This window comes from Chiroxiphia lanceolata, chromosome 9, assembly GCF_009829145.1.
Source record: "Chiroxiphia lanceolata isolate bChiLan1 chromosome 9, bChiLan1.pri, whole genome shotgun sequence".
Taxonomy (NCBI): domain Eukaryota; kingdom Metazoa; phylum Chordata; class Aves; order Passeriformes; family Pipridae; genus Chiroxiphia; species Chiroxiphia lanceolata.
This window is the reverse complement of record NC_045645.1, coordinates 26,344,379-26,370,050: the sequence shown is the minus strand read 5'-3', so window position 1 is coordinate 26,370,050 and position 25,672 is coordinate 26,344,379. Positions and strand designations below refer to the sequence as shown.

Here is a 25,672-nt window from a genome sequence, read left to right as displayed (position 1 = left end):
GGCTTTTCAGTCACTAAAATCATAAAATCTAGAAAGAACATCTGTGCCTGACAGGCAGATTTCTGTAGTCCTGCAAAACCAGAGTCACTTTAGAATTCTGCAGAGCTTAAAGGAAACACTCTAAAACTTTAGAATGAAAATACAGAATTGAAAATTTCATTTTATTGAATGAGACAAGAAAAAATCTACAGGAAATGAAGCGTTCTAGAAGAAAACAGAACAAAACTCCCTTTAGCTTTTTGGGCAGCTCTGCCCTTGGCAGACCCAGCCCAGGTGCTGGCAGGCTGAATACACTCCTGTGCCCAGTAGCCCAAGGAGTGCCACTGAGCCAATGGCCCCTCTCCTTCGGTTTTTGGGATCTGGAAAAAAGGCAGGTTTTGTCAGTTCAGCAGCCCATCACTGAGAGACTAGCCCATCCTGGAAAGTGAAGGGGGAGTAGGAACTAAAGATAAATGCCAAGGCAAAACAGCAGGCACCAGCCCAGGCCATGTACCTGCCCTCATAGCATAGCTATCCCTATTGGATGAGTGTTCTTCCCATCAGCAGGAAGAGTGTGCTGCAGTGTTAGCAGCCTCTGGACCTGCACCCTTTCCTCCACACCCCACTGGAAGCTTTATGCTGCCTCCCTGGTGTAAGCTGGAGCAAAGTGCCTCAAGGTCACTGTAGGAGACTTAAGATTCCACACACCCACTGTGTGCTGCAGGGTAAAGACCTACCTCCCGTGTAGTAGCCATGGGCATAAAGGATTCTCCCAATGATCCAGGCGATGCCAAGCCCTGTGGCAGCCCGCTGGAGAGAAAGGAAAAGCATTAAGGTTTTGGAGACTTGAGCAAAGTCGTGCAGGCAGCAGCTGCCAAATCTCATTTCACCACTGTCCAGTTGGTGAACCAGACCAAGGGCCAGGATCTTGGAGGTGTTGCAAACTTCCACCTTGCCTCTTAATCTATAGCTGGCTCCCATTTTCCAGATGTGCCTATGCTGCTTCCTTCCCTCTCCAAAAAGGAGTATTCAGGAAGGACCTGGTTTGTCTTTTAGGGGTAAAGATAAAGGTGTTGGCCTCTCCCACACAGCTGCTTCCTCCTGAGTTGTCTGTGTCTTTCAGTTAAAAATAATCCAGGCTTTTTTGACCTCCTTTGGCAGGGCTTGGAAGAACCAGGCAGGGAGGGATGGAGAGACCCTTCCCTCTTGCGGACTGGAGGCTGTGAATGCTTCCCTTTTGTCCAGCAAGGCACCCTTAGGGGAAGGAAAGGGTCTAGTAGCTGCAACAACAGTAATGAGTTTATTAAATACCTGCACAAGTACATTTTTAGAGGGGGCACTGCTGTGCTGTGGCCAGTAAAGGGGCTAACTGAGCCTCCTGCCCAAGTCAGGCAGCAAGAGCAGAGTTTTGTCACACAGACCTGACCACAGTGTCACTTACCGGGTGGTAGATTCCACCAGTGGCTAAAAAGAACAGGAAGGCAGGATAAACTTCCAACCTGAAAATAAAAGTGAGGAGGTGGTGTTTGTGCTCAAGTTGCTTACAAAGAGGAAACTCCCGAAGGGCAGAAGCTGCGAACATCCTCTCCCAAGGGCTCTTTGGGCCTGTTGTGAGTCTCTGTGCTCAATGCTGTGACTGAGGAAAGAAGGAATCTGAGCATGCACAGGCTTTTAGGGGCTTTCCCCAGCCTGTGCACGTCTCCAAAGGCCACCCACCCACTCTTTCAATTTTGTGCCCTAAGCCACAGCTAAACACTACCCAGGAAATGTGTCTCCAGCACCCCTCTGATGTGCTGTTGCAGCCTCTCCACAGGAGCAGGGTTGACTTTGGCCTCATCCCAGGGAGACCCGGGCAGGCTCTTCTGGAAACAAGATTCCTTGTGTCTTAAGAACCACCCATGGAGGCAAGTTGCTGGGAACTGGGGAAGAGGAGGCTGCTTCACAGCCCATCTCACAGTTCAAGGCACGGGAAGGAGCCAGTACAGCCTTTCTGCTAAGCATTACAGGGCTGTATGCTGTCCTCAAGTGCTGAGCCTGAACTGCAGCACGTGACAGCTGCACCTCTGTAGCTGTGGGCCCTGCCCACAGCCCTGTGTGTCTCTAGGCCTGTGTTCATACGTGTTACTCACGTGTTCTGGTGTGCACGCTGGATGCAGTTGAAGATACGCCCGTTCTCAGGGTCTGTGCTGTACATGGTTGGATACTGCCAAAAAAATAAACCAGCAGCAAAACATGAGCAGGCACAGTCTGGGCTTGGGAGACTGTTCTCCAGCACAGGGAGTGTGCCCTGCAGCACCTTTCTCCCAGGGCTGCCTGGGTGCTTGCTGTGGCAGGTTGGAGCCTGTCTCCTGCCCCATGGCCCACAAAAGCTGTGTTGAAGGTCACTGCCTTCCTCACCGCTGGAGCTGCTGCCTGGCTGCAGAGGCTTCCCCAAGCCTCAAATCCAGCCCTCTGTGCACCATGTGCACTGGGTACATTTGCTACAATCCTGACTTGATGTAGTAGGAGTGGGATCACCCCAACAGGCACCTGGGGCTGTCCTTGTGCCCATCCCTGCTTGCCACTTCCGTGGTGAAAGAGCAAAGGAGCTCGAGGGTTTGTGCTCGAGCCAAGTGACACAGCAGTTCTGCCTGCAATCGCCCTGACTCACAATAGGACTGGCTGACCCCACCCAACCCACAGCCCTGCCTGGCTTAGAGGCTCCTCAGTGGATGCTGAGGGAAGGTCACCTTGAAACACTTCCTGTGACAGGACTCACATGCTCCCCCTGAGTTTGAGAAACCCTCCTGTCACTTGTTCCACTGACTCCTTTACCCCCCCCAATGCTGCATCAGCCGTATTTGCAGCCATGTGGTTTCTTGCCCACTGGTGTTGCCAAGCTGTCTCAGCTTGGTGCCAAGTGCCTGATGTCCCACATCCTGAGCTCTGTTGTGCTGTCTGGAGAGCCATGACAGCTCCATCCCTTCGGCATCTGTGTGGTGGGGCAGGAAACGTCAGCAAGTCACCCCAAAAGAAGCAAGGTGTCACCTAGCCTGTCTGCAGCACCCCCAGCAGACAGGCTCCGACCTCCCCATCCCCTCGGCCTGAGCACTCACGTCCACGTTGTACTTCTTGCGGGCCTTGCCCACCTTCACGGCGAGATGCATGACCAGGACGAAGCTGGCAGCCCCGGTCAGCATGACATAGCCATACTCCTTGGAGAGAACAGCCATCCTGGTGCTGTCAGAGAGAGGGAGCAGATTAATATTTTGGGGTGTGACTGGAGAATTGGCAGCGTGCGGCGCATGGATGTGCGTGCGCGGAAGAGTTGCTGAGCGTGGATCCAAGACCTCCCAGCACGGGGACTGGCTGAAGGAAGAGAGAAATGGTGAGTGGGGGAATTTTCAGCTCTTGGAGCCAGCTGGGCGTTAAGCAGCACAAAGCAGGAGCTTTCTGCACAGTTCCTGTCAAGCAAGCCTTAAAATCACCTAAGCATTGGTGGGAGGTGGTGTCTGGTGGACACTAGTCCAGCCTGTGGCTCTGAGCAGGACAACAGCCATCAATGTGTCCCATCAGCTCACACTGTGCTATGCTGCAGGGATACTCTGGAGACAGGGAGAAAAAACTGATTGGAGCTAGGGGACCACCTTCCAACCCCAGAGCTGGGGGCCACCAAATGAAGTCAGGGAACATACTGGAAACAAACTAAGACGGGTGTTTTCTCATGCAGTGGGAACCAGACCTGTGGAACTCCTCGCTAAGGCACAGTGTGAATGCAGGCAGTCCTCATAAATTCAACAGGAAACTGGGCAAGCTCTGGGAACAAGAGGTAATTTGGACATTATGATACAGAGAAATACAAACTAGCTCAGAAACCCCCTGAGTCGAAGGGAGCTGGGCTACATGAATGGTTATTTTGTACCATTAAGGTGAATACTAATAAACCGCACCACAATAGCAATAGTAACCGAACCTTTTGGATAAAGAGGCACTGGCCAGACGAGCGATGCTTGGCCCCACAGCTCCCAGGAGCCCTCTCAGTCACAAATCAGTGACCAGCCCCAGCAACATACAGCTGCTGGTAGTTACCAATGTCTGCACAAGCACCTCTGTGGCAGGAGGTACAAGGGCCTTTGTGGCTTTTGTTAAACAGTTCTGTGCTTCCTCAGGCAGCCTGAGACAGAACCACAGAGCAAGAGGAGCATCTTGCAGCCTCTGCCATGCTGCCCAGCTCTGCATGTTCTCCCTATTTCCCGCTCCCCATCCTGCCATCAGCCTGCCCTGCTCAACACGGAGCTCTCTGGCTCCCTCCCAGCACAAGAGGGCACAAGGGCCCTTCCCCACAACCATCTTGCACAATTCCAGACCTCAGAGGTTCTCTGGGTGACCCGAGAGGGTGCGGCATGACACAGCTCAGCAGAAGACAGAAGAGACTTCCCTTCAGCACCAAGATAATTCCCTCTCCAAATCAAACACCAGTTGGCGCCTGTCTCCAGATGGTGACTGCACGACTGCATGATATAGTGAGGTTTTGGTGTCTCCTGCTCTCTCCCCTCAGCACAATCTGCCAGTGGGGGGAAAACAGGCCCACCTCACAGAACCAGTGCAAACAGCCTTCCTATCGCAGCAATGACAGTGCCTCTCACAAGGGATCTTCAAGGCCGAGAGAGCTTTATTTCTCGTTTGGATGGAGCAAGGTGAAGACAACAGCTGGCTTTGTCCGCGTGAAGTTTGGTAAAAAATTATCAGTAAGAACATTAAAAGCCCAAGGTAATAAAGAAAAGTCAGTGGCATGCACCTGTAATTGAGGTTAGTGCTTGATAGATGACACACTGAAAATAGAACATGTTCCCACCTAGTAGAGCAAGTTGATGGTCACATTTCCCCTTTCAAATTACAAGGTTGTCGGAGAACCAGGCATTTTATCTTCCAGCATTAGATTATATCTGGGGGTTTATTTTGGGAGCAAAGAGCTCAGCAAAGCATTAAGCCAGTTGAGTCATAAAGTTGCTATACCTACACTAGTGGTACAAAAGTGTACCTCAAGCCTTTGCTCTATTGATTTGGAGCCATATAGAGCACTCCAAAGTCACCCAGGACTTTCTGCCTCTCCCATGATTGTTTCCGGACTCTGGTGCCCGGAGCGTATCTGAAACCTTTGTCCCCAGCTGCAAGGGCTTTGCTGACATGCACCGTCATGGGCACAAGACTCGATTTCTACTTTCCATGCAGCGATGTTTCAGGCTGGAGCCACACGAACAAGAGATTCTGGAGCACGACAGGGCACAGAGCGGGAGCAGTAGTGCTCTCAGAGGTGCTTTTACTGCAGAATAAGGGTTCTCCCCAAGTTTACCATAACACTGCAGCTACTGTGAGTCAGCAAAGCGCATTAAGGCTCCTCGAGCAGACCCACGCGCAGATTCTGACAGGATTTCCCGTTTTAATCTCAGGCTTTCCAGGCTTTCTCTGGAGCCAGGAGAACCCTCTGTCGCCCCGTTCGCCCCCAAGGCTGAGCCCTCCCAAGCCAGGCGGGGCCAGGCTCAGCCTAACCCGCCTGTGCAGGGGGGCAGACAGACCCCCGCGCCCCTGCTCGTCCCGCAGCCACCTTCCCCCGGAACCTCCCTCGCATGGGAGGATGTCCCCAGCGCTTCTTCCATTTTCCTCACTGTCCATCGGGACAACCTGCATAACCGAGCCCTGGGATCATCCCCCCCGTCCCCCCGACCCCGCTGCCGGGGTGCCCGGCCCCGCACTCACCCTGGGCGCGCTGCGGGACGGAGCCGGGGACTGAGCCGGGAACGGAGAGGGAGCGGTAGCGGCGCTGGGAGCGGGGCCGGGCCGCCCGCAGCACCGCCCGCAGGCGGGGCCCGGGGCTCTGCCAGGCACGATCAATCTCACCGCGAGAGAAGAGCGGGACAGGGATCCCCGTGGCTCTGCAGAGGGATTTGCCGTGCCGGTGTCCCCCGGCAGCTCTGCGCGTGTCCCTAGCACACGCAGGCATCGTTATCCCGCAGCGCTGCCCCGCCCGCTCCTCTCCCTTTTTGCCATACCCATTATGGCTTAGACAGATCTCAGCTCTCGTTCCGAGTCTACAGTTTAATGGCTCTAAGTTTGGTGATTCGTAGGGTGCTTGCTGAAATCTCCCGCTTTTGCCTTTCATTTCACCAGACCCTGCTAGTGCCGGATGGAGCAGCCAGTGTTTCACGCGTGGAGATGCCATGCTTGGTTGTGTAAGCAGGTACTTCCCCTGGCAGTTCCCAGTGCTAGTGATAAGAGGGAGCTTGCTTACATCTCACTTTATTCTGGTCTGTAGATGCAACCCCGGCATTTAGACATGGACACACAAGCCATTTCCAAGAATACTTGGAGAATGTGTAAGCAATATTTTTTACTTAAAAAAAAATAAATCCTATTTTAGGGTTATGTGACACCAAACCAGAGCTGGACTTTCCAGTTCTGTAAATGCACACAATTCAGTGGAGGAGGTACAGGGGGTCCAGCTGCAGAGGGACAGAGGGTTCTTCTGCTGTCACTGGTGTAATGGAGAAGAAAGTAGGAACCACTGGGATCCTGAGCCCCTAAAAGTCCTGGTTTTAACTTCTTTGCCTTTCCACAGCAGAAAGTTCTTGGATTCCCTGGGACTCCAGTGAGCTCTTTAGGCTGGTTCCAGTAAGCTCTTCTGGTCTTTCTGGCCAGGAAGAAACTGGTGACATCCCTAACTACAGCACAGTGCCAGGGCCTTTCCCGTATTTCAGTCAAGCCAGTGCCTATGTCCCTACTTTTCTGTGGTATCAAGGTAAAGCAGGAGTAGAAATGCCTGGCACTGTGCACACCTCTCACTATCCCCTCCAAAATGAACATTTTGCCCGTGTCCTGAGTCCCAGTGGCAGAAGAAAAGTGGAGGTAGTAGCAAAGCAAGTGAAAGTGAAGCACAGATACTTCCTCCTCTTGCAGTGTTATTTCACTTCCAAAAAAAAAAAAAAAGGCATTTAGAGCAGGACATCATGTGGGAAACCAGGCAGGAAGGGCCTGCCTTGGTTCCCACAATGGGAGTTCAGAAGGGCTGGTCCTAAGTGGCTGTTTCTTCTTCCTCCTCCTCCTCTTCTTCCTCTCCCTTTGAAGCATGGATTTTGTAGATAACAGCACAGATGCCGGCCAGCCAGGCTGTAATGGTGCCAGCAAGGAATATGCAGAAGCCAACGAGGCACAGAAAGACATAGTCTGTCTTGTGTAGCTGGGTCAGGCAGGTGAAGTGAAGCTGTGCCTCCACTGCCTGCATCCTCAGGGCTCGCAGGCCTTCCGGGGTGTAGCAGGTGATGTTGTCAGCATCTGCAGAGGGAGAAACAGAAGCAAGACTCTCCAGCCTGTGTCTAAAGCTTTAGTGAACAAGAGTCCTGCTGGAGAAATAGTGGAGGAGTTTGCTCAATGCCTGAAAAATGTATACACACTTCACACCCCTCTGTCTCAGTGGCTTGGGTGAAATCTGAACAGCCAAACCCATGCCAAATCCATGCTAAACCCATGCTAAACCACAATTCCTGGGTTGCCAGAATGATTTCTGTGGTGTTGCCTCCATAGGAAGATATTGCCCACTGGATTATGGCACTGCGGCAAACTGCTGTCCCTGCTGTCCCTGCACTGCTCACCTCTGCTGATCAAGCACTTTCATCTTCAGGTGAGAGCACTAGTGTGTGTTGATTTTCTCATTCTCAAACTCATTCTGAAGTGATACAGCCTAAATTATGCTGGAATAATGAGGTTGCTGCTCATTTGACAACTAGGGTGGTTTGCAGTTAGGCACAGCCTTGCCTGCTCTGTGAGAGAGGCAGAGGCAACTCATCAATGATTCAGTTCCACTGAAATAACAACTATGCTCTGTCATATTGAATACCTGCAGTGATAAAACAGGTGCTGGCTGTTCCCTCTCAGGTTAGTGAAGGGGGAGTGTGGTGCCTTATGGAAGCTGGGTGTGCCCTCAGCCAAGGCCCTCTCCTTCCTTTGCAGGTTTGGAACCCCCCAGACACTGTGCTGGACACAGGCTGGGCACTGCGTGGTGCACTGGATGGAAGAGCCTCAGGGAAAGGGAGCAGTGGAGGGGAATGAGCCACGGGAGACTTGTATCCCATGATGCTATATTGTATATGGCTGAGTGATATCACTGCTGTTCACGCTGATCTCACTAATGGTCCTGGGTAAAACTTGAGAGCTCTTATCTCTCTTTTACCCAAATCCATCCAAACTTGGGCAGCTTTGTGTCAGCCCCCAGGCTGCACAGATCCAGCTGAGTCCCAAACATGGGTGCACAGGCGTTTGTGAAGCATCAGTAGCTTTTTGAAGGCCAAGGTGGGGATCTTCTTGCAGCAGATTCCAGGGCTCTGTCCCCATGTCCCTTTGCACTGGATCCATCAGCTCCTGGAACAACCCACGGTTTAGGGCTGTCTTTCCCTGCCCATGTGCTTGTGATACAGGGTGTCCATTCTGTGTGTGCTTTCCAGCAGCCCTCCTGGAGGCACACAGCCTCCTGTGGACTCTCCCACAACATCTCACCAGGACAAAGCTCAACAGAGCAGGGAATTGAACCAGCCTCATTGGCTTCCCTGGTTTCTTTGGCTTTCCCATTTTCCAGAGCACAGGGTAGGGATCTATACTCATACCTTCCAGTCTTTGCTGTCACTGCCTTTCCTGCTCCTACCCTCCCCAGCTGGCTTCAATGAGCTTTACTCTCCTGTTGCAGGGTTCAGTGGGTTATCTCTAATCTCACTGCAAAGAACTGTACTTTATTACACTGTTCCATAACTGCTTGTAACCTGTGTGCAGAAAACACCCCACTTTACAGCCTATAGGGAGCTTACTACATCTAATAAAGACATAGAGATGTCTTTAATTTGGTTCTTTCCTAACACCAGCACCCCTGGTTTGTGCAACAGCACACGATGGAGCCCTCAGATGACATGCAGTGGCACAGCCCCATAAACTGAACTTTGGGCGAAGACAACAGAGGGCCCTCTCCGTTCCACACAGATCTGTGGGAGCAGGGAGGAGAGAGGTTCTGCTCACACAGCCCTCACCTGGAAAATGAATGTTGCTCTCTGTCATCCAGGTGATGAAGTCCAAAGAGGAACAGTTGCAGTGCCACAGGTTGTCACTGAGCCCCAGAAACCTCAGGTTGGGCAGGTCCCGGACTGTGCTGGTGTCCAGGAATGTTAAGCCTGTCCGGCTCACATCCAGGTGCCTCAGCCAGGTGTTGTTGGCAAAAGCATCCTTCTCAATGGCCACGAGGTTGGGATTGTCTGAGATTTTCAGCACCACCAGGCTGAGGAGGTGTGAGAAGGTGCTGAAGGTGACCTGGGTGAGGTTGTTGAAGCTGAGGTCCAGATAAACAAGCTTGGCCACACCAATGAAAGTGAAATCCAGGTCATCCCCCAAGAGGTTCTTGCTGCAGTCCAGGTACACCAAATCAGCCAGGAAGCTCAATTCCACTGCTGGCAGGTACGAGACATTGTTTGCCGCCAGAATCAGCTGCCTGGTGTCCAGAGGGATATCTGCAGGGAACTCCTGGAACTGCTGCCCGGTGCAGTTCACTTCCAGGTACTGACAGCTACACCTGCTTGGGCAGTTGATCCTCTCTGATGCCATCCCCATCCCCAAAAGAAACATGAGGCTCAGGGGCCGCGGTCTACCCGAAGGAGACATGGTTTGAGACATCCCAGGCCGCTCAGCCCCTTGGGGGCTGTGAGCTGCCCTATGAAAGCTGCGCTACCCTCACAGCCAAGCCGAGGAGGTGTCCGGCTGCAAGGCTGTTGGGAAGCACTTTGTGTCCGTGTCTCATCTGACCCCTTGGCAGAGTGCCCAGCTGGAAACTGAGCCTGGTTTTTACATCGGCAAGTGTGGAACAGTGGCTGGAGCGTCTCTGCCAGGTGACACCTCCGTGATGTCAGTGGCTTGCAGAAGCTGCCTGCTTTCGGGGACAGTGCTGTGACCTTGCTGACCTGCTTCCAGCTGAGTGGAGGTGTGGGAAGCTGTGTGTGGGATAAGAGCACTGAAACTGTGTAGGGAGAGCAGCGAACAGTGCAAATTTTGTCAGAAACGGTGTCACACTGCAGTAGGTGCCCACTGGTTACTGATTAGGAAAGAGCCCCGTGCAATGCTGCACTGGATTGGCATCATCTTATTGCAGGAGCCAGGAGGTTCTTGTCCCACCTGGAGTACTATGTCCAGGTTCAGGATCCTCTGCACAAGGAAGATGTGGACCTGTTGGAGTGGGTCCAGAGGGGCCATGAAGATGCCCAGAAGGCTGGAGCAACCCTGGCAAAGGAAGGGGAAAGGATGAGAGAGCTGGGGCTGTTCAGCCTAGGGAAGGTTCTGGGGAGACCTCATTGCAGCCCTCCAGTACTTATTACTTACGCCTTATCCAGGGCTTATGGAAAAAAGGGAGTTTTTACACAGGCAGATGGTTATAGGACAAGGGGGAATGGTTTTAAACTAAAAGAGGAGAGCTTAAGATTAAATATTAGGAAGAAATTATTCTCTGTGAGGGTGGTGAGGTACAGGTTGCCCAGAGAAACTGTGACTGCCTCATCCCTGGAAGTGTCCAAGGCCAGAGTGGACGGGGCTTGGAGCAACGCGGTCTAGTGGGAGGTGTCCCCGTCCATGTCAGGGGGGTTGGAACGAGATGATCTTCAGTGTCCCTCCCAACCCCGCTGTGATGTCCCCACGGCTCTCCGCTGTCAGACGCGTCCGAACGCACCGCGCTGGCCCCGCCCCTCCCGGCCAACGGCCGCCGCGGGGGCGGAGCCTCCACAAACCACGCCCCGCCCTCCCCGCGACGGCGCGGCCGCGGATAGGGCAGGGACTCCTCAATCCCCGCCCCTCCGGCGGCGGCGCGGCCGCTGATAGGCCGGCGGGCGGTGCGTGGGCGGCGCGCGGGGCATTCAAGCGGCGGGCGGGCGGCGGCGCGGCCGTTGTGTCCGGGGCTCGGGCTGTGCCGCCGCCGCCGCCGCCATGGAGACCATGACTTTCCCCCGCTACAGCCCCGACGAAATCATCAACTCCCTCCGCACGTACGTCCTGACGGGCGCCGAGGGCCGAAACCTGGTCAAGAGCGACCTGTTCGGCACCCCCAAGGTGGGTGAGGCGGCGCGGGGCGACTCCGCGTGTGCCCGTCCCCCATCCCCGTGTGCCCGTCCCCCATCCCCGCGTGTCACAGGGCGCTGCCCCGGCCCGTGTCACCGCGGGGTGCGTGCTCCGGGGTTGGTTTGGAGTCCCGGGGCTCTCCTCGCCTCTCGGGCCTCGCCAGGAAGTGCGGGTGGTGTCATCACAGTACCCGGCCTGTCTTTCCCAGTTCTGTGGGAACTGGGTTAAAATAGCCGCAGTGGTTGGTGAAGTCTCATAGTTCCAACAGTTTGGCTGATAAATCAGTGCTTTAAACCGGCCCCCGGCTTCTAAACCCATCCCTGCTTCACCCTCTTTCTTCTTGTGTCGCTCCGACCATTAGTGTTGCTGTTAATGAGTGTCCTCGGGGGAAGAAAAGTGGCTTTAAAGTGGAACTGATGCCTCAAGGTGGCTCCCTGTGCTTGTGCCTGTGGAGGGAGGGGTCTGGCCCTAGTTGCTTAAGAAATGACAGGATGATGGTTTTTAAGAAACAAAATTGATAATGGATTAGAGCTATAAATGAAAAACTATTTGGCTTATAGGTGTTTTTTTCCCGTTCGTTTTAATGTTGTGATGAAGGGGGCACTCTTTGCTACAAGATTATAGTTTCTATGACTTTTTTTTTGTTTTTTTTTTTTAGGTTTTTGGTGTCACTTGGTTTGAAAACTGCTCAATGAGCAACAGTGTAATGAAAACTGGGCCTGGCATACATAGTCAGGGCTGTACTTGTCTGAGCTACCTGCTGTCCCTTAAAACTGAATCACGAGCAAGCATTGCTTGAACTGCAAAATATTGAAAAGTGAAACTTATTTGTCTTGGTGGCTCAGTGAAATCGGCCTCCCTGTGTTAAAGGCTGAACTAGTTTTATGGCCTAGCCTGGGAGCCCTGAATAATCAAACGTATGGAATACTGATTCATGTCCTTTCTTCCTGCAGCTTGACGTTTTACACCTGATTTACATGAGAATCCTGCAGAAGGTGTATGCAATCAACCTGGAACACTTCTATGTGGTATGGCTGTGGTGGCAGGGTAATGGAATGTGAAAGGAAAAGAATATTGCCATTAACAAGTGTTGAAGTTTCTCATTAGCAAATGGCAAGCAGCCTGGTGTTTTGTGTGTTGTAATTGCAGCAATGGGAGCTTAGGAATTCTGCCTCTTTTGCAGAAAACTTGTGTGTGAAGCGCCACTGGCATTTGAGTTTGTGTTCAGGGCAGTTTCTTAGACAGGAATGGGATTGCAGTACTGCAGCACAGCCATGGGCATGGCTCGTTAACCAGAGGTAAATGAACCCGGGAGCATCATCTGTGGGCTGTTGCTGAGGCCTTGAGAAGTTGCTTTGGTCATTGCCCTTCATCTGGATAATTAATTTCAGTTCAAGATACCTGTAGGAATAATGGTTTTGTGGCTGTGCTGCCTCTAGGTTTGCTTCTTTTCTTTTTCCATGGACAGTGGACTCCCTGCTTCACTACAGAAGCTAGTGGGCATGAAGAGGAGCTCACTTACCTCTGTAGGCTGTGAGGACAGGCTTTGGAGAGCCCTCTCCTTTTGTGGTTAAGCTGTGAATTTCGTTATTTGAGATGCTGAGGGTGCCAGAAAGGTCTGTAAAGTCCAGGAAGAACTGGACAAGCTTAAGAAGGGACACCATGTCCAGCCTTGAAAATACATACTGTGTCCTTGGGCAACTGCCTTTGCCCACAGCTGGAGGAGGTTGGACTGATCTAGAAGGAAAGTAAATATTGCTTCTAATATTTGATCATCTTCCTTCTCCATTAACTGAGAGAAAAGTAAGGAGAGGCTGATAAGTCATAGTGAACAAGGTACTTGGTCTTCTGCCTATGTTAGGCAAGAACTGATGCCTGAAAATGAGAATAAATAGTGTTGTCTCATAGCATTTTTGGATATGCTCTTCCCTTTCAGTTTACATGCACAAGGTAACTGTTCTTCACAGGGCATGGCATTAGCTGGGGTACTGTATTGTGAGATTTAAAATATAAGAAAAATGTGACAGTGTACCACTACTTTCTCATTTTGACTTCCTCATGAAACAGTTCAGTGTGTCAATTTTGGTGTGTTTAAAAAAAAAAGCTTCTTGCTGGTAGGTGTGTAGGGCAGAGACTGTTGTCCTGCACCAGTTATGAACAAATGAAAGCAGAGTTTAGGTTGAATTCCAGAGTTTATAATGTTGCTGCTTTAGTTATTGTTGTCTTGTATGTTTTTCGGCCAAAAACGAGAGTGATTAACTTGATGACACTTTTCAGCCTTTAATATATGTTCCCCGTGGATGGGAAGATGATCCTCAGAGTGTGTAACCTATTGGAATTATCTTATGCTGTGGAAACCTGTGTAATTTTTATTATAAGTATTCTCTACTTATGCACTGACTCTCTTTACTCTTTAGATGCCAGTCAACGTTGACATAATGTATCCACAGATATATGACGGCTTTCTACCTGTCTGCAATTTGTATATTCACATGTAAGTAAAAGATGCTGCACCTGTTCAGTTGCTATTTTTTGTAAAAGTCCAAGTTTTTAAAAGCTTTGGGGTTTTATGCCTTTGTGCTGATGGTGATTCCACTGGCTTTGAGCAAAGTGAAATTTGCAGATGAACAGGGGGCAGCAATATTTGATAGAGCAAAATTCCTATCTTGTAAAAATGAATGGGTTAAATAATCCAGCCTCACCAAGCTGGAGCACAAATCCATACTTGGAGTGGCTGGAGGGTCATCATTACCTAGAGCAGAGATCTTATGTTCCTGTTGTGTAAATTTGCTGTCTGAAGTCTATTGGAATCGTGTGAGTGTTAGACTTTAAGCTTTATTTCAGTTGTAAGGGCAGAATAGACTAATAGTTATGTGTAGGAGTTTCCTAATTAAGCTGAAAAGTTGTTCTACAGGCATGTATTTTGACAATTGAAATATCTGAGATGCTGTAAGAATGCAAACTATTAATGCTGATCAGTGTGTGGAGTCCTGCTGTGTTACTCTCCTGAGGCTTGTGCTTGAAGCACAAATACTCTGGGATGAGAGGACAAGATATGTTTTGTAGTAAATGGTTATGGCACACAAACTGAGTAATGGTCACCACAGACGAGGTGTGTCTTGTTTTCCTTGCAGGGAGCGCTTGCTGCCGGTGTGCCGGATTAATGATTTCCAAATTGCTGATATTTTAAACCCAAGTAAGCAAGTGTATTATAATTCTTGGGTTTCCTGGGGTGGGGGGTGTTGCTTGATATCCAGGTGCTTTTTCTTATTTGGCATTACCAGATGGACATCTAGTATGGTCCCTGGGTTCCAGCTCCTCTTCTGACCCTTGTTGTGGCCCTTTGACGAGTTGGTTCTACTGAGCAGTTCTTATTCCTTTTGTAGGCTGATCTAGGTCAATAACTGAGGGCAGTTTTAAATGCTATGAGTCTGTTGAACTGCTGATCTGGAGAGTGGACTGTGACACACCTAAAATAGTGTAAGAATAGATGGCAATGAAAATTACCCTGACAACTTTGGAACCCTGTAGGATTTCTTATGCTGATGCCTGTGTAGGAAGTGATTGGATTTTTGCTTCACCCTTTTAAATACCCAGCTGTGGTGGCTCTGCTACAACACAAACAACTTGGAAAAGGTTGTTGTGAAGAACTCTTTCACTTCTGGATCTGTCTTGAATAAAACATATTTGTAATAATCTTTCACATTGCTTGGAATAAACCCCAAAAGTCCCTGCAGTTCAAATTGCTGCCTTCAGTTAGTCTGAGAGTTGCAGAGAGGTTATCTCTTCAGAGTTGTAGTTCAAGATTGACACACCTTCTCCCTGCCTTCTGTTTTAATGGGAGGCTGTGTGTTAACAGTCTTTTTCCCAGGTACCATTATTCATTTGCTGAACTGGACAGAACTGCTAAGAGTTTCCAACTAGCTTGGTGCTAGTTTTTGTGTAGTCTGAAATCTTTCCAGGGTGAGCAGGGGAAGAACTAATTTGAATGCTGTTTTGTAATTTCTGCCTCTTCTCTGAATTATATTTTGCCCAAGTTTTCATAAGCAATTGCAATGCATGTGGAAACCAGCACAGTGATATCTTGCAATTCCTATTTCAGAAACAAAGAGGACTGTTCGCTTCTTGAGTGGCATCCTTAACTTTGTAAACTTCAGAGAATTCCGGCGTCAGGTCTACTTGGAGTTACAACTGAACTATGTAAGGCTGGGTGCTGTGTTACTCCAGATGCCTATTGCAGTATAATTAATGTTAACCTAGAAATGGGAGCATAAAGGTTGTGGTTTAACTTCATGTTTATGTAACACGTTGGAATTTTAAATGTAGCCAAGTAGTACAGGAAGGTACCAGTTACTACTTAGGATGTTACTGAAATGTTTTTTTTTTTTTTCTCAATAATTATTTGATAGTTTAGCCTGGTAAGTGAAGGATTGACACTTTGCATTGTTTTGAGAAAAGATGGGTGCAATGGTCAGTGGGCTGAAGCTTGAATTGTAGGTGGCTTCTCTTCTGGATATCTCAGCAGTTCAGAGATGCATTTCATGCGAAATAATGATGAGCAAAGCGAACAGAAGCTCAGAGAGAAGCTATATTCCTCTAAAATAAAAAATATCTGAATATTTAATTTGCAGAAAACAGCTCTGGAGAAACACCAGCAATTGGAGGCTGCGAATCGTGAGGCAGCAATGAAGCTGGAGAAACTGAAGTGAGTATGAGGAGTAAGCACCAGGAGAGGCACTGCTTGACTTGCCTGTTCAGGCTGGATCAATGGGACAATGCCAGTTGTGTGAGGTTCAACAAGGCCAACAAAGTGTGGAGTCCTTGGGACATAATAACTCTGTGCAATCCTACAGTCTTGGGGAAGAGGGGCTGGAAAGCTGCTGGACAGAAAAGGACCTGAGGGTGCCGATCAACAGCAGATGAACATGAGCCCAGGTGGGCAAGAAGACCAGTGGTACCTGGCTTGTGTCAGCAAAAGTGTGGCCAGCAGGACCAGGGCAGTGATTGCTCCCCTGTGCTGGGCACTGGTGACACCACAAATCCTGGGTTTAGTTTTGGGGCCCTCACAACAAGAGTATTAAGGGACTGGAGTGTGTCCAGAGAAGGGCAGTGGAGCTGCTGAGGGATCTGGAGTGTGGCTGAGGGAGCTGTGGGTGTTTATTCTCTGCGGGCAGAGAATGAAAATGAGTTTGGGAATATATGGCTGCTTTGAGAGAATCCTGTTATTTGTATATTGGGGACTAGGGTGAAACTTTTTGCTGTTACAGTTAGTTTCTAATGATGTCTTTATCTCTTCAGTAGCTGTAGGAAGCCCATTTTTAACTTAATAGATGGGTAAAGTCATCTACCTTAGTTATTTGACATGTTTGCCACAATCTCTGTTTCAAGCCATTTAGTCCTGCTGCCTGTGTCTTTGCACCATTAAGTTTTGTTTTTGTTTGTGGGAAATAGAATGAAGAGATGGCTAGTTTCCAAGATAGCTTTCAAAACAAAGTGTTTTTTCTGACAGCTGCTTTTGGTGTGTGCTACACAGAAGGTTTTCTAGCTAGTATAGGTCTACCTTGATACAAGCTGTTTCTGTGGCAGGTAATATTATTCAAATTTCATAAGTGAAAATCACCACAAAAATTGATAGAGGTGTTGTTCTTTGTGCTTTGCTTAACGTGATCTTTGAACTTAGTCCTCTTTTGTGCTTGTACCACTTCTTGCCAAAATAGCCCTTTAGATTATGCTTCCAAGTCTTGCAAGCAAAGGAAAATAAGATGTATTAATTTGAGACCGTCTTGCTCTGTTTACTAAAGTTACTGACTGTAAACTCTCTGGGGAGAGTGATTGTTGTATCTACTGTACTCTGACTTGACTGTAATGATGCTGAAGCTGTGCAATATCTTTATTTCTCGCTTAGCACCGTTCCAGCTGAACATCAAGAAGAGGTCAAGCAGCTGACAGAGAGCATTCGGGACCTGGAGCACCTGCTAAGGCAAGACTATCGCCGCAAACAGGTATCACCTTGTTACAGATTTCTCTGAAGCACTGCTATGACTTTGAGTTGTGGCTGTTCCTCACTTGTGTTGATTCTGTTCCCTTACCTGTAACACAGAGGGTAAAGGAGACTTTTCTGACTTTAAGTCATTGCAACACAATGTTGTGTCTGGCCCCTCTTCATTTTGCTTTAAGGAATGTGAAACATTCTTGAAATCAGACTTGGGAAATACAAAACTGTATTTGACTCTTTCTTTTGGAAATGACTTGGGAGATACCTGTGTTACTGTTTGGAACTGTGATGTGTATTTTTCCTTTTGTTTTCCATCTGAATTTAGAGAATTGGAACAGGAGGTGAGCCATGGCAAGAAATGTGGCCTAAGAAGGGTTACCCAAGGGAATGCCTGGCAAAAAGAGTGGGGTTAATTACAAGGGTAACTTTTTTCAGCAATGGAAACTTGCCTCTAAGGTCTCATGTGTAACCTTTTCATCTTCCTTGGGGAAAAAAAAAAGTAATAACCTTTGGTTAGGGTTTTTTATGTCAAGTCATGTCTTTACTATTAATATAATTAACCATATGCTTGACTTCTATATTATTTGGAACTTTAAATTAGATTTTTTTTTTTTCCTTAAGAGCAGGGCCTCTGTCAAAGAAGGTTGTGGGGGTATAATAATGCTAGGGTTGGTAGGAATAGAGGTAGTCAGTCCTATCCCTGTTCCTAGTTACCTACTGCTCCCAGTGGCATTTGCAACAACATCCTTCCTTCCTGTCTTTGCAGTCTTATAGACTGCAGTTTTGTCTGCTGGTTATGACACTCCAAAGGACCCATAAATGGGATTTCTCCTGTAGACAGGTCTGATAGAAAAGTCAAGCAGGTAGCAGTTGCAGAGATGTTTATTTAAAGCTTGTTGCTCTTTTAGGCAGCTCTGCAAGAAGTGATTTCACAAAAGAAGATGGATATTGCTGAGAGTACCCGAAAACTGGTGAGTACACCTCTGTGTAGATGCAGGATGTAGCTTCCATCTCAGATCAACTAATAGATCATCTCTCTTTCTAGGATAAAATTATTCTTGGAGCTAGGTAACTTTCAGGTGGTGATCATTAATTTTCTAAAGAAAATGATTCAGCTTAATTTTTCCCTTCCATGGGAGCTTTACTGCAGTAGCTGGTTTTGTTGTTAACTTTAAATACACATCTCTACAACATCAAGCTCTCTGTGTTCAGGAAACTGATAAAGGGACTTCTGAGATGCCATGGGCTTACCTCAAGTGCACAAAGTGGGCTAATGAGGCAGCACTGACCTGGTGGAGACAAAACAGGAGGTTTTGAGAGGTTGCACAGGAAACTTTTTGCTCTTCTACCAGGCTAATAGGACTGGCTCTGAAACCCTCCAGTGACTGCCTTGGTTTCCCTAGGTGAGGTATTCTGAAGGAGAGTTGATAGTGGTGCACTAGCCTGGATGGGGCTCTGAGCACCCTGGTCTGTGGAAGGTGTCCCTGCCTATGGCAGGGGGTTGAAATGAGATGATATTTAAGGTCCCTTCTAACCCAAACCATTCTAGGATTAGCTGGCAGACTCCTTGTGGAGTACTAGTTAACTGCAGTTCTTGTGACTCTATTTGCACCCCTGTAAGCAAGTTAGGGAAGCAAAATGGACTGTTATCTGCTTTGAAATGTTAGTGCTGTATAGAGGGATTTATTCTTAAAACCTCTTAATGAGGAATGACTACAGAGCAAAGAACCTGTCTAGTTATAAGATCCTGGCAAACAATGCTATACAATTCCTCTTTGTTCACCTAATTGCTAATATTGAAAGCGTGTTTGTCTTGTTAACCAGAATGACCTTAAAGTGGCTATGGCTACCTTGAAAGAAGAACAAGAGCAGCTGAAATCAAAAATTGTGGAGAGTCCAGAGGAGCTGAAAAATTACAAAGAACAGATGAAAGAGACTGTTAAGAAACTGAAGAAATCCAAGGTGAGGTCTTCCTCTCTCCACACAAGGAGGTATTATATTAGAAAAAGCACATGTTTTACTGAACTGTCATCATTTAGAACTGCTTTTTGAATGACATGTAGTAAAACATCAACAGAACAGTTGTTAGTCCCAAATGAAATCATAACTTCAGAGAACTGAAGGTTCATGACCGAGTTGGTTGTTTATTTTTGATTGGTTGGTTGGTTTGGGGGGTGTTTTTTTTTGCTTGTGCTGGTGGCTTCTTCTTTTAAGCAGGATTGCAGTCAGTGCTGCTTTTTCCTCAATGAGTAATTGTTTATTTGTGAGGCTAGATGTAGAACTCTTGAATCTGTAATGTACCTGTCTGGCTGTTTGCTCTCAAGAGATGACAATATTTGATAGCTCCCAAATGCCTTTGGATTTAGAATATGTGCTTGGTAATGGTTCTGTTATCGTTCACTGTTTCTGGAATTGATGGCTGTCTCCACTAGTATGCTAATCACTGAGTTCCCTTCCTAGCTTTTTTAATTTTAATGTCCAGTCTTTTAACTTTTGTGGTTCATGATTGTTCATGCCTCTGTAGGTATTTTTATTCTAAAGGTGTAAACTATATTTCTGTAATTTGAGGTATCTGCTCTTATGATACTTTATGAAACTCTCATTTTACTAGTATAGAATTTCTTCACTGTACTAGTTAGTTTGGTGTAAAACACAGTGATTCCAAATTTTTTATTTATTTATTTATTTTTTTTACAAACTTAATATCTCATTTCAGTAACTGTTAAATGTTACTTCTAGTGTCTGGCAAACAATGAGGGTATGAGTACAAAAGTCGATATGCTTTAATTCTATGTAAAATAACTCCTAAGCTGTTTATTAATAGTCTTTTCTCTTTAAAGGAAGAAATTACTCAGAAATATGAGAGTTACAGAGACTTAGTTGAGATTCTGCCATCATGCCAACTGGAGGTGCAGTTATACAAAAAGAAGATGGAAAGACAAGGAGCAAATGTGGAGAGACTGGCCAGTGTATTATCAGAGGTTTGTATTATCCAAAATTACATCTGATTAGGGTGAATTTAATGTCTAAGCACGACAGGTGATCATCAGTAAATGTCTGTACTGTGAAAGTTTCCATCTCTCCTCTTCCCTGTAAAGAAGGAATTTGGAAAACTTGAAAATGTCCTTCTTTATAATGTCAGTAAAACATTGCTGCTGCTTTGCTGTGTGGCACTACCTAATGTACTATGCACTAGCTATTGACCACTTTGAATAGTCAAAGCCTTGGTTGCCATAGAAACCTGACCTAAAATAGTTTGAACTGTCTTGGGGTTGTTGGTAAGAAATGATGGAAGAAGAAGAGTGAAATCGAGTTTCTTCTGCCTCGAGAGTGGAAACTAAGAGCAAAAAAATTGCTACTTCAGGAAGAGTCATGTCTTAAGTGCCCTTATTAATATTACTAAGGCAGACATTCTGTGATGAAGTGTTTGTCACAATACAGTACCTTGCTATTTGCTACTTGGTTTTGGGAGAATGCAATTGTTAGGAGCATTTGAAAAGTGCTGTGGAGTCTTTTTGGGTATTTGTATAGCATGTGTTCCAATTACCCTTGGCAAAGAGTTAGCAGAAGTCATAGTAACTTCTGAAAGTCATTTTAAGTAATGGGATCTTGTCCATTTGGATGCATTTATAATCAGATAAAGAACTGGTATTTCACTGGGAGAATGAGTTAGCAGTCATATTTCCAAAAAGCAGCAACTTAGTTCTAATCTTAGTACACTAACAGGGAATGTTATCTTGATTATTTTTCCCTTATTGAATCTATTTCTGTCCTTATGTACTCCAGGTCAGAAATATTGAGGACCAGAGTGACAGTGCTCAGATAGAGCTGAAAAGGGTGAAGACAGATGAAATGTCCCTAAAGAGACTGGTCACTGCAAAACGTGAGGCGCTGGCTACGATTGAGCTGAAGATACAAAAGAAGCGTGAAGATGTTGAGCAGCACAAGTGCACTGTGCTTGAGTAAGGATGAGTTGATGTTTCTGCCTGATGCTGCTTTATGTCTTCTTTATGTGCTGCCAAAGTTCATGTCTGGTACAGCTGGTACACAGCTTAGCAGTAAGAAGAAAATGAGCAGTGTGGGACAGCTTTGTATGAAGACCAGTGATGCTTCAGGCAGGGACTTGGGGTCTCAAATCAATAATTGCAATGTGACTTGACAGCAATTCTTTTATTGGAGCACTAATTTAATTTATAATGCTTATTCTTGATTCTTTTATCTTCTTAAAGAGAATGTCACATTGGGATAATTTTCCAACTTATCAGACTTCAACAAAGCCCCATTTGCCTTTCATGAATTTTTCATAATTTCCCTTGCCACTTTTGCTCATTATCAAAGATGTTTGAGACCCATGGGGAAATGGGGCTCTCATCTTGGAGGAGCATTATCCTGACATGATGCTTCTGAAACAAAAGGAAAAGTGTCATTTGATCAAAGCCTCTCAGCCCCTCTCTTCCTTCCTACCGTATGCTAAAGGCAGGTTGCACGACCGTGTTTGCAGCACGTCAGTCACTCCTGCAGCAGCAAACTGCAGCCTTGTAAGGTCATGGCTTCACTGTGAGATTAGAAGAGCTGAACTGTTAGAGAATTTATTATATAACAGTTTTTTTTTTTCTTACATGGATAGGAAAGGGAATGTGAAAAATTATTGGCTGAGTAGATTAACTGTGACAGAAGAGAGCTTCTTCCACAGAGCTGAGAGAGTCAAGGAAGATTTAGTCATGCTTAAGGTTTGTGTGGTCTGTAGAATGGCAGAAATATTCCCAGGCTGCCTTTGCTCCCTATTTAGTGTGTTGTACCAGCTAAAGGAGATTATTTGGAAGGAAAATAAGTTGGACATTAGGAGGAATTTCTTCACAGAAGGGATGGTTACAAATTGGAATGGTCTGCCCAGAGAGGTGGTGGAGTCAGTGGCCCTGGAGGTACTTAAGGAAAGACTGGATGTGGCACTTGGTGTCCGTCAGAGATTGGACTTGGTGATCTCAGAGGTCTTTTCCAACCCAACTGATTCTGTGGTTCTGCGGTAGAGAACAAAAATAATATAATTAATGCTTCTTTATGTCAGAAGTTGCTGCTGATTTCTGGTTTTAATGTGTTAGGTATTTCCATTGAGTGATAAAATTAGATACTTTGATAAGCAAGGGGGGAAGGGATGTGACCTTAGTTTGAAGATGAGTTTTTTTTGTGAATAAGAGAATGTGTCCTGACTGTTCCCTTGAGGTAGGAAGGTGTAAGCAGGCTCTTGCTAAGTATGAGTTATCTCAGCCATTCTTTACAGAAAGCTGTTGCTACAATTCCAGCTGTAATTATTGTACAAATGCTTAGGGCAAACTGGTAGGTGGGTTTTGCACTTGAAGTCAGAGTAGATCCCCTGTTCCCACACTCACCCTTTGCTGATGATGTGGCAGCTCACAGCTGGAGCTACTTGGATCTACCTGTGTGCTGGGGAAATATTATTTGGTCCTTGGGACACAGTGGAATGATGGACTGGAAGTTGCAGGTAACAGCTGTAGATGTATGGGATTAGAGTTTGGTGGGATGGGATCTAGGGCTAAGGAAAATGTGTGACATCCAGTTATGCTGAAACATCAAGTGCAGCTGTGTTGCTTTTAACCTGCATCACTCAAAGACAGTGTCCAGCTGCTTGTTGGGTTTGCTCCACTGAGGTCACTTGAGTTGCCTTGATTGACAGCAACTGAGGATCTTCAACATCCTCCTTTAACTCCACTTTGAATTTCCCTTCTTGTACGTAAGTTGTTCTAGTTTAAAAATTGGGTTAATTTCCAAGCAAGTAAATTCTATACATTGTTTCTAGAAGCTGCTAGTTTCATGCTCCTAAAATGCAAGCTTTGCTCGTGGTGGGGTTAAATTTAATCTGGAATTAGTCAAATGGCTCAGTACTAACTTTTTTTCTCTCACCTTTAGATATTGTAACAAAGTCCAGGAGAAGAGGGGTGCTGTATATGATAAAGTGATGGCCATTCACAAGGAAATCCAACAGACAAGGTACAAAATTGAGGAGCTGAAGGAGAATGCTGGGAAAGAAGCAATGAAAGCCAAGGTGAGGTTTCTTTACCCCCTCCCCACAAAGGAATCCTCTTTTTGGTAAAAAATCAAAACTGATTTTTAACTTGAGCTGTGTAGATAAAGGAACAGTTACTGTAGTATGGGCAGTACAATAATCCTCTCAACAGCCTCTCTCAAACACAGGACCATTTGCCATATCACAAATACTTTCTTCTAAGAGTTTTGTTAAGATGTCTGTCCAACTCAGCTTTGGAAAGCGGCAGAAATCCTGATGGGTTGAGAGTAAGGGATTACAGCCTGTAGCATCTCATCCTATCTGTTCATTACTGAAGTACTGTCAATGCTGGGAGGGCAGTGGTAGCAGTCACAGTGGCAGAGACCTTGGTGACACAGGTTAACAAAGAATGGGACAAGGAATGGTGTGAATACTGGGCTAGTGATGTTTGCTTGACCATCTTAGTGTTGTAACCACTAGAGTTTCAACAGAATTGCAATAATGAGATTTTGTTTGTGGCTGCTCTTATTTTTCTGATGTGTTGCAACTCCCCTGTGTTTTGTGAGTGCTGCTTCCTGAGCCAGGGACTAGATACCTTTGAAATCACTTGAGTCCACAACATCACTCACTTAACATTTACACTTGATAAGGATTTAACTTTGCTGATGGATTTTTTTTTTTTCTTCATCTTCTCTTTCCAGGAAATACACCTAAGTTTGAAGGCTGCATTGGAGAAGTGTCATGAATCTCTCATTAAGACAGCAAAGAGTTTTGAAGCCTCAAGAAAAGAGAGAATTGCTGAACTAAAGAAAGGGCTGCTTAGCATTCAGTCTCCTGGAAGTAGTCACTAAGCCTGTCTGCACTTGTGTTCCACTTTCATTATGTTTGTCCTCGTACCTGAACTCAAGAGCTTGTGCTTTGCATGGGGTGGATACTGATTCCAGGCAAAAGCCAGCTTTCTCAAAAACCCATGTCAGAACACGTTTAGCTTTGTAGGCAGATCCTGATGTCATGAGCTCACTAACATGGATAAGAAAACACTCAGTATCTGGTTTTAGTGGTAATATTGCAATTCTTGCTAACCCCAAATTGCTCAAGACTTTAGATAGAATCCTGATTTTGGTAGAAACTGTTCTGTAAGTTTTGCTCTGGGAAGACCTGGTGCCTTGGTGTGGCCTGAATGTATGGACTGTTCAAGATAAGTCAGTAACAGGTGATATTCCACTACCATTACTCAATTAAGATGAAATCCTGACAGAGCAGTAGCATCCATGTAAATGCCAAGTTGCTCTCATGACAAATATTGGTAACTGTAAACACACAGGAGTATCATTTTAGTTAACAGTACAGTCCCACTCAATCCCTGAACTTATTTCTGCTCTGTGGGGTATTGAACCCCCATCTGTGTTTATTAAAATGTCTATGTTAGAGTTCTTAATTCTCTTAAAAATTTTAGATTGATATTTTGTACCTTAAGTTGTGATGGCACCCAGTGTGCCACAGTGGTTTTAATTATTTTGAAAAATGTTCCTTCTACAATAGTTGATAAAAAGATATTTAATCCTTTTTCTCTTGTCTCTTCCTTCTCTACTCCTCTAACTGACTGGGCATAACATTTCAATTGAAAAACTTTGCTTTGTACATTTTTAGGAATGTGTGCTGCAGAGCTTTTTATGATGGAAGGAGGAGGAGGATTCAAACCATCTTTCTGGTTTTAATTCTTCTCCATCTCTTATTAACTAGAGGTGCTTGCAAGTCAGTCAGGGACAGCAGGTGATCCTTGCTTCTAAAGCTCTCACTGAGGCATCAAACCCTCCTATGGCTTTGCTGTGAGGTTTTTTTTCCTCACACTGTAGCACAGAATTGTTTAGATTGGAAAAGCCCTCAAAGACTGAGTCCAGCCATTAACCCAGCACTACCAACCCCACCACTGAACCAAGTGCCACAACTACACTTTTAAATACCTCCAGGGATGGGGACCCCACCACTTTCCTGGGTGTGAGACATTTCAGAGGAAGTCAGTGTTAATCTGCAAATTTCAACCTAGTAAAAAGCTTCTCATAGTTTTCCCATTTCCATCAAATATAGTCTGTGTGATAGGTGTGTGTGTGGCAGCACTTTATGATTTTAAGTGAGCGTACTCTTCATCCCAACAGTTTTGTTGTGTTGTACAGAGTTTAGGGAAAGAGTGACTGCTAAGGTGGTTGATTTCTTCCAGGAGCTGAAGTTGTTGAGTACCTAAAAGGCACAGAAAAATTCTCTTTGGGCTTCATGCTCTAGGCCACATGTGGAATAATTACAGTACTTACCAATGAACTTGATGCCTGTGCAAAACGCTGTGGTAATTTCTAGGTATCTCCAGCCTTACAGTACTATGACATTTAAAGACAGATGACTTCATGAAGTTTTCCCTGAGCTTTCTTGTGATATCCCTGCTTCTCATGTCAGTCTAGCCTATATCCCAGCTTGATGAGATGCTGGAAGCCAAGCATTTCTTCTTTTAACTTCTCTGAGAATTTTGGGGTGTGACTTTTTTTTTTTATTTGGTGATGCTGTAGAGATTC

The 25,672-nt window shown here is 46.4% G+C and overlaps 3 protein-coding genes across 5 annotated transcripts; 1 reads left to right on the top strand and 2 right to left on the bottom strand.

Annotated features, from left to right (window-relative positions):
• Positions 1 to 134: 134 nt before the first annotated feature.
• MGST3 (microsomal glutathione S-transferase 3) lies at positions 135 to 5,820 on the bottom strand. The gene is made up of 6 exons (XM_032696130.1): positions 5,716 to 5,820; positions 3,075 to 3,198; positions 2,109 to 2,182; positions 1,421 to 1,478; positions 717 to 789; positions 135 to 359 (listed from the first exon to the last, which is right to left on the bottom strand). The coding sequence occupies exons 2-6, from the start codon at positions 3,189 to 3,191 to the stop codon at positions 232 to 234; spliced, it is 450 nt and encodes a 149-aa protein (XP_032552021.1). The 5' UTR covers positions 3,192 to 3,198; positions 5,716 to 5,820; the 3' UTR covers positions 135 to 231.
• Positions 5,821 to 10,075, bottom strand: LRRC52 (leucine rich repeat containing 52). The gene is made up of 2 exons (XM_032696126.1): positions 9,027 to 10,075; positions 5,821 to 7,287 (listed from the first exon to the last, which is right to left on the bottom strand). The coding sequence occupies exons 1-2, from the start codon at positions 9,661 to 9,663 to the stop codon at positions 7,028 to 7,030; spliced, it is 897 nt and encodes a 298-aa protein (XP_032552017.1). The 5' UTR covers positions 9,664 to 10,075; the 3' UTR covers positions 5,821 to 7,027.
• Positions 10,076 to 10,879: 804 nt separating this feature from the next.
• On the top strand, positions 10,880 to 24,674 carry NUF2 (NUF2 component of NDC80 kinetochore complex). 3 transcript variants are annotated; one of them, XM_032696123.1, is made up of 13 exons: positions 10,880 to 11,082; positions 12,045 to 12,119; positions 13,509 to 13,585; positions 14,226 to 14,287; positions 15,194 to 15,291; positions 15,723 to 15,796; positions 16,997 to 17,093; positions 17,995 to 18,057; positions 18,911 to 19,048; positions 19,927 to 20,067; positions 20,873 to 21,048; positions 23,012 to 23,147; positions 23,810 to 24,674. In XM_032696123.1, the coding sequence occupies exons 1-13, from the start codon at positions 10,960 to 10,962 to the stop codon at positions 23,957 to 23,959; spliced, it is 1,410 nt and encodes a 469-aa protein (XP_032552014.1). In that variant the 5' UTR covers positions 10,880 to 10,959; the 3' UTR covers positions 23,960 to 24,674. The 3 variants fall into 3 exon arrangements, with proteins under 3 accessions (XP_032552014.1, XP_032552016.1, XP_032552015.1); XM_032696125.1 differs by lacking the exon at positions 14,226 to 14,287 and having other exon boundaries at positions 10,891 to 11,082; positions 13,509 to 13,531; positions 15,249 to 15,291; XM_032696124.1 differs by lacking the exon at positions 10,880 to 11,082 and having other exon boundaries at positions 12,084 to 12,138.
• Positions 24,675 to 25,672: the final 998 nt, after the last annotated feature.

Coding starts and splice junctions, on each gene's coding strand:
- MGST3 (XM_032696130.1), bottom strand. CDS start 3,191: ATGGCTGTTCTCTCCAAGGAGTATGGCTATGTCATGCTGACCGGGGCT. Junction 2,183..3,074: donor GCAAGAAGTACAACGTGGAC/GTGAGTGCTCAG, acceptor TTTTTTTGGCAG/TATCCAACCATGTACAGCAC. Junction 790..1,420: donor CTGGTGGAATCTACCACCCG/GTAAGTGACACT, acceptor CTTTCTCTCCAG/CGGGCTGCCACAGGGCTTGG.
- LRRC52 (XM_032696126.1), bottom strand. CDS start 9,663: ATGTCTCAAACCATGTCTCCTTCGGGTAGACCGCGGCCCCTGAGCCTC. Junction 7,288..9,026: donor GAGCAACATTCATTTTCCAG/GTGAGGGCTGTG, acceptor CTCCCTCTGCAG/ATGCTGACAACATCACCTGC.
- NUF2 (XM_032696123.1), top strand. CDS start 10,960: ATGGAGACCATGACTTTCCCCCGCTACAGCCCCGACGAAATCATCAAC. Junction 19,049..19,926: donor AGAAACTGAAGAAATCCAAG/GTGAGGTCTTCC, acceptor TTCTCTTTAAAG/GAAGAAATTACTCAGAAATA. Junction 21,049..23,011: donor CACAAGTGCACTGTGCTTGA/GTAAGGATGAGT, acceptor TCTCACCTTTAG/ATATTGTAACAAAGTCCAGG.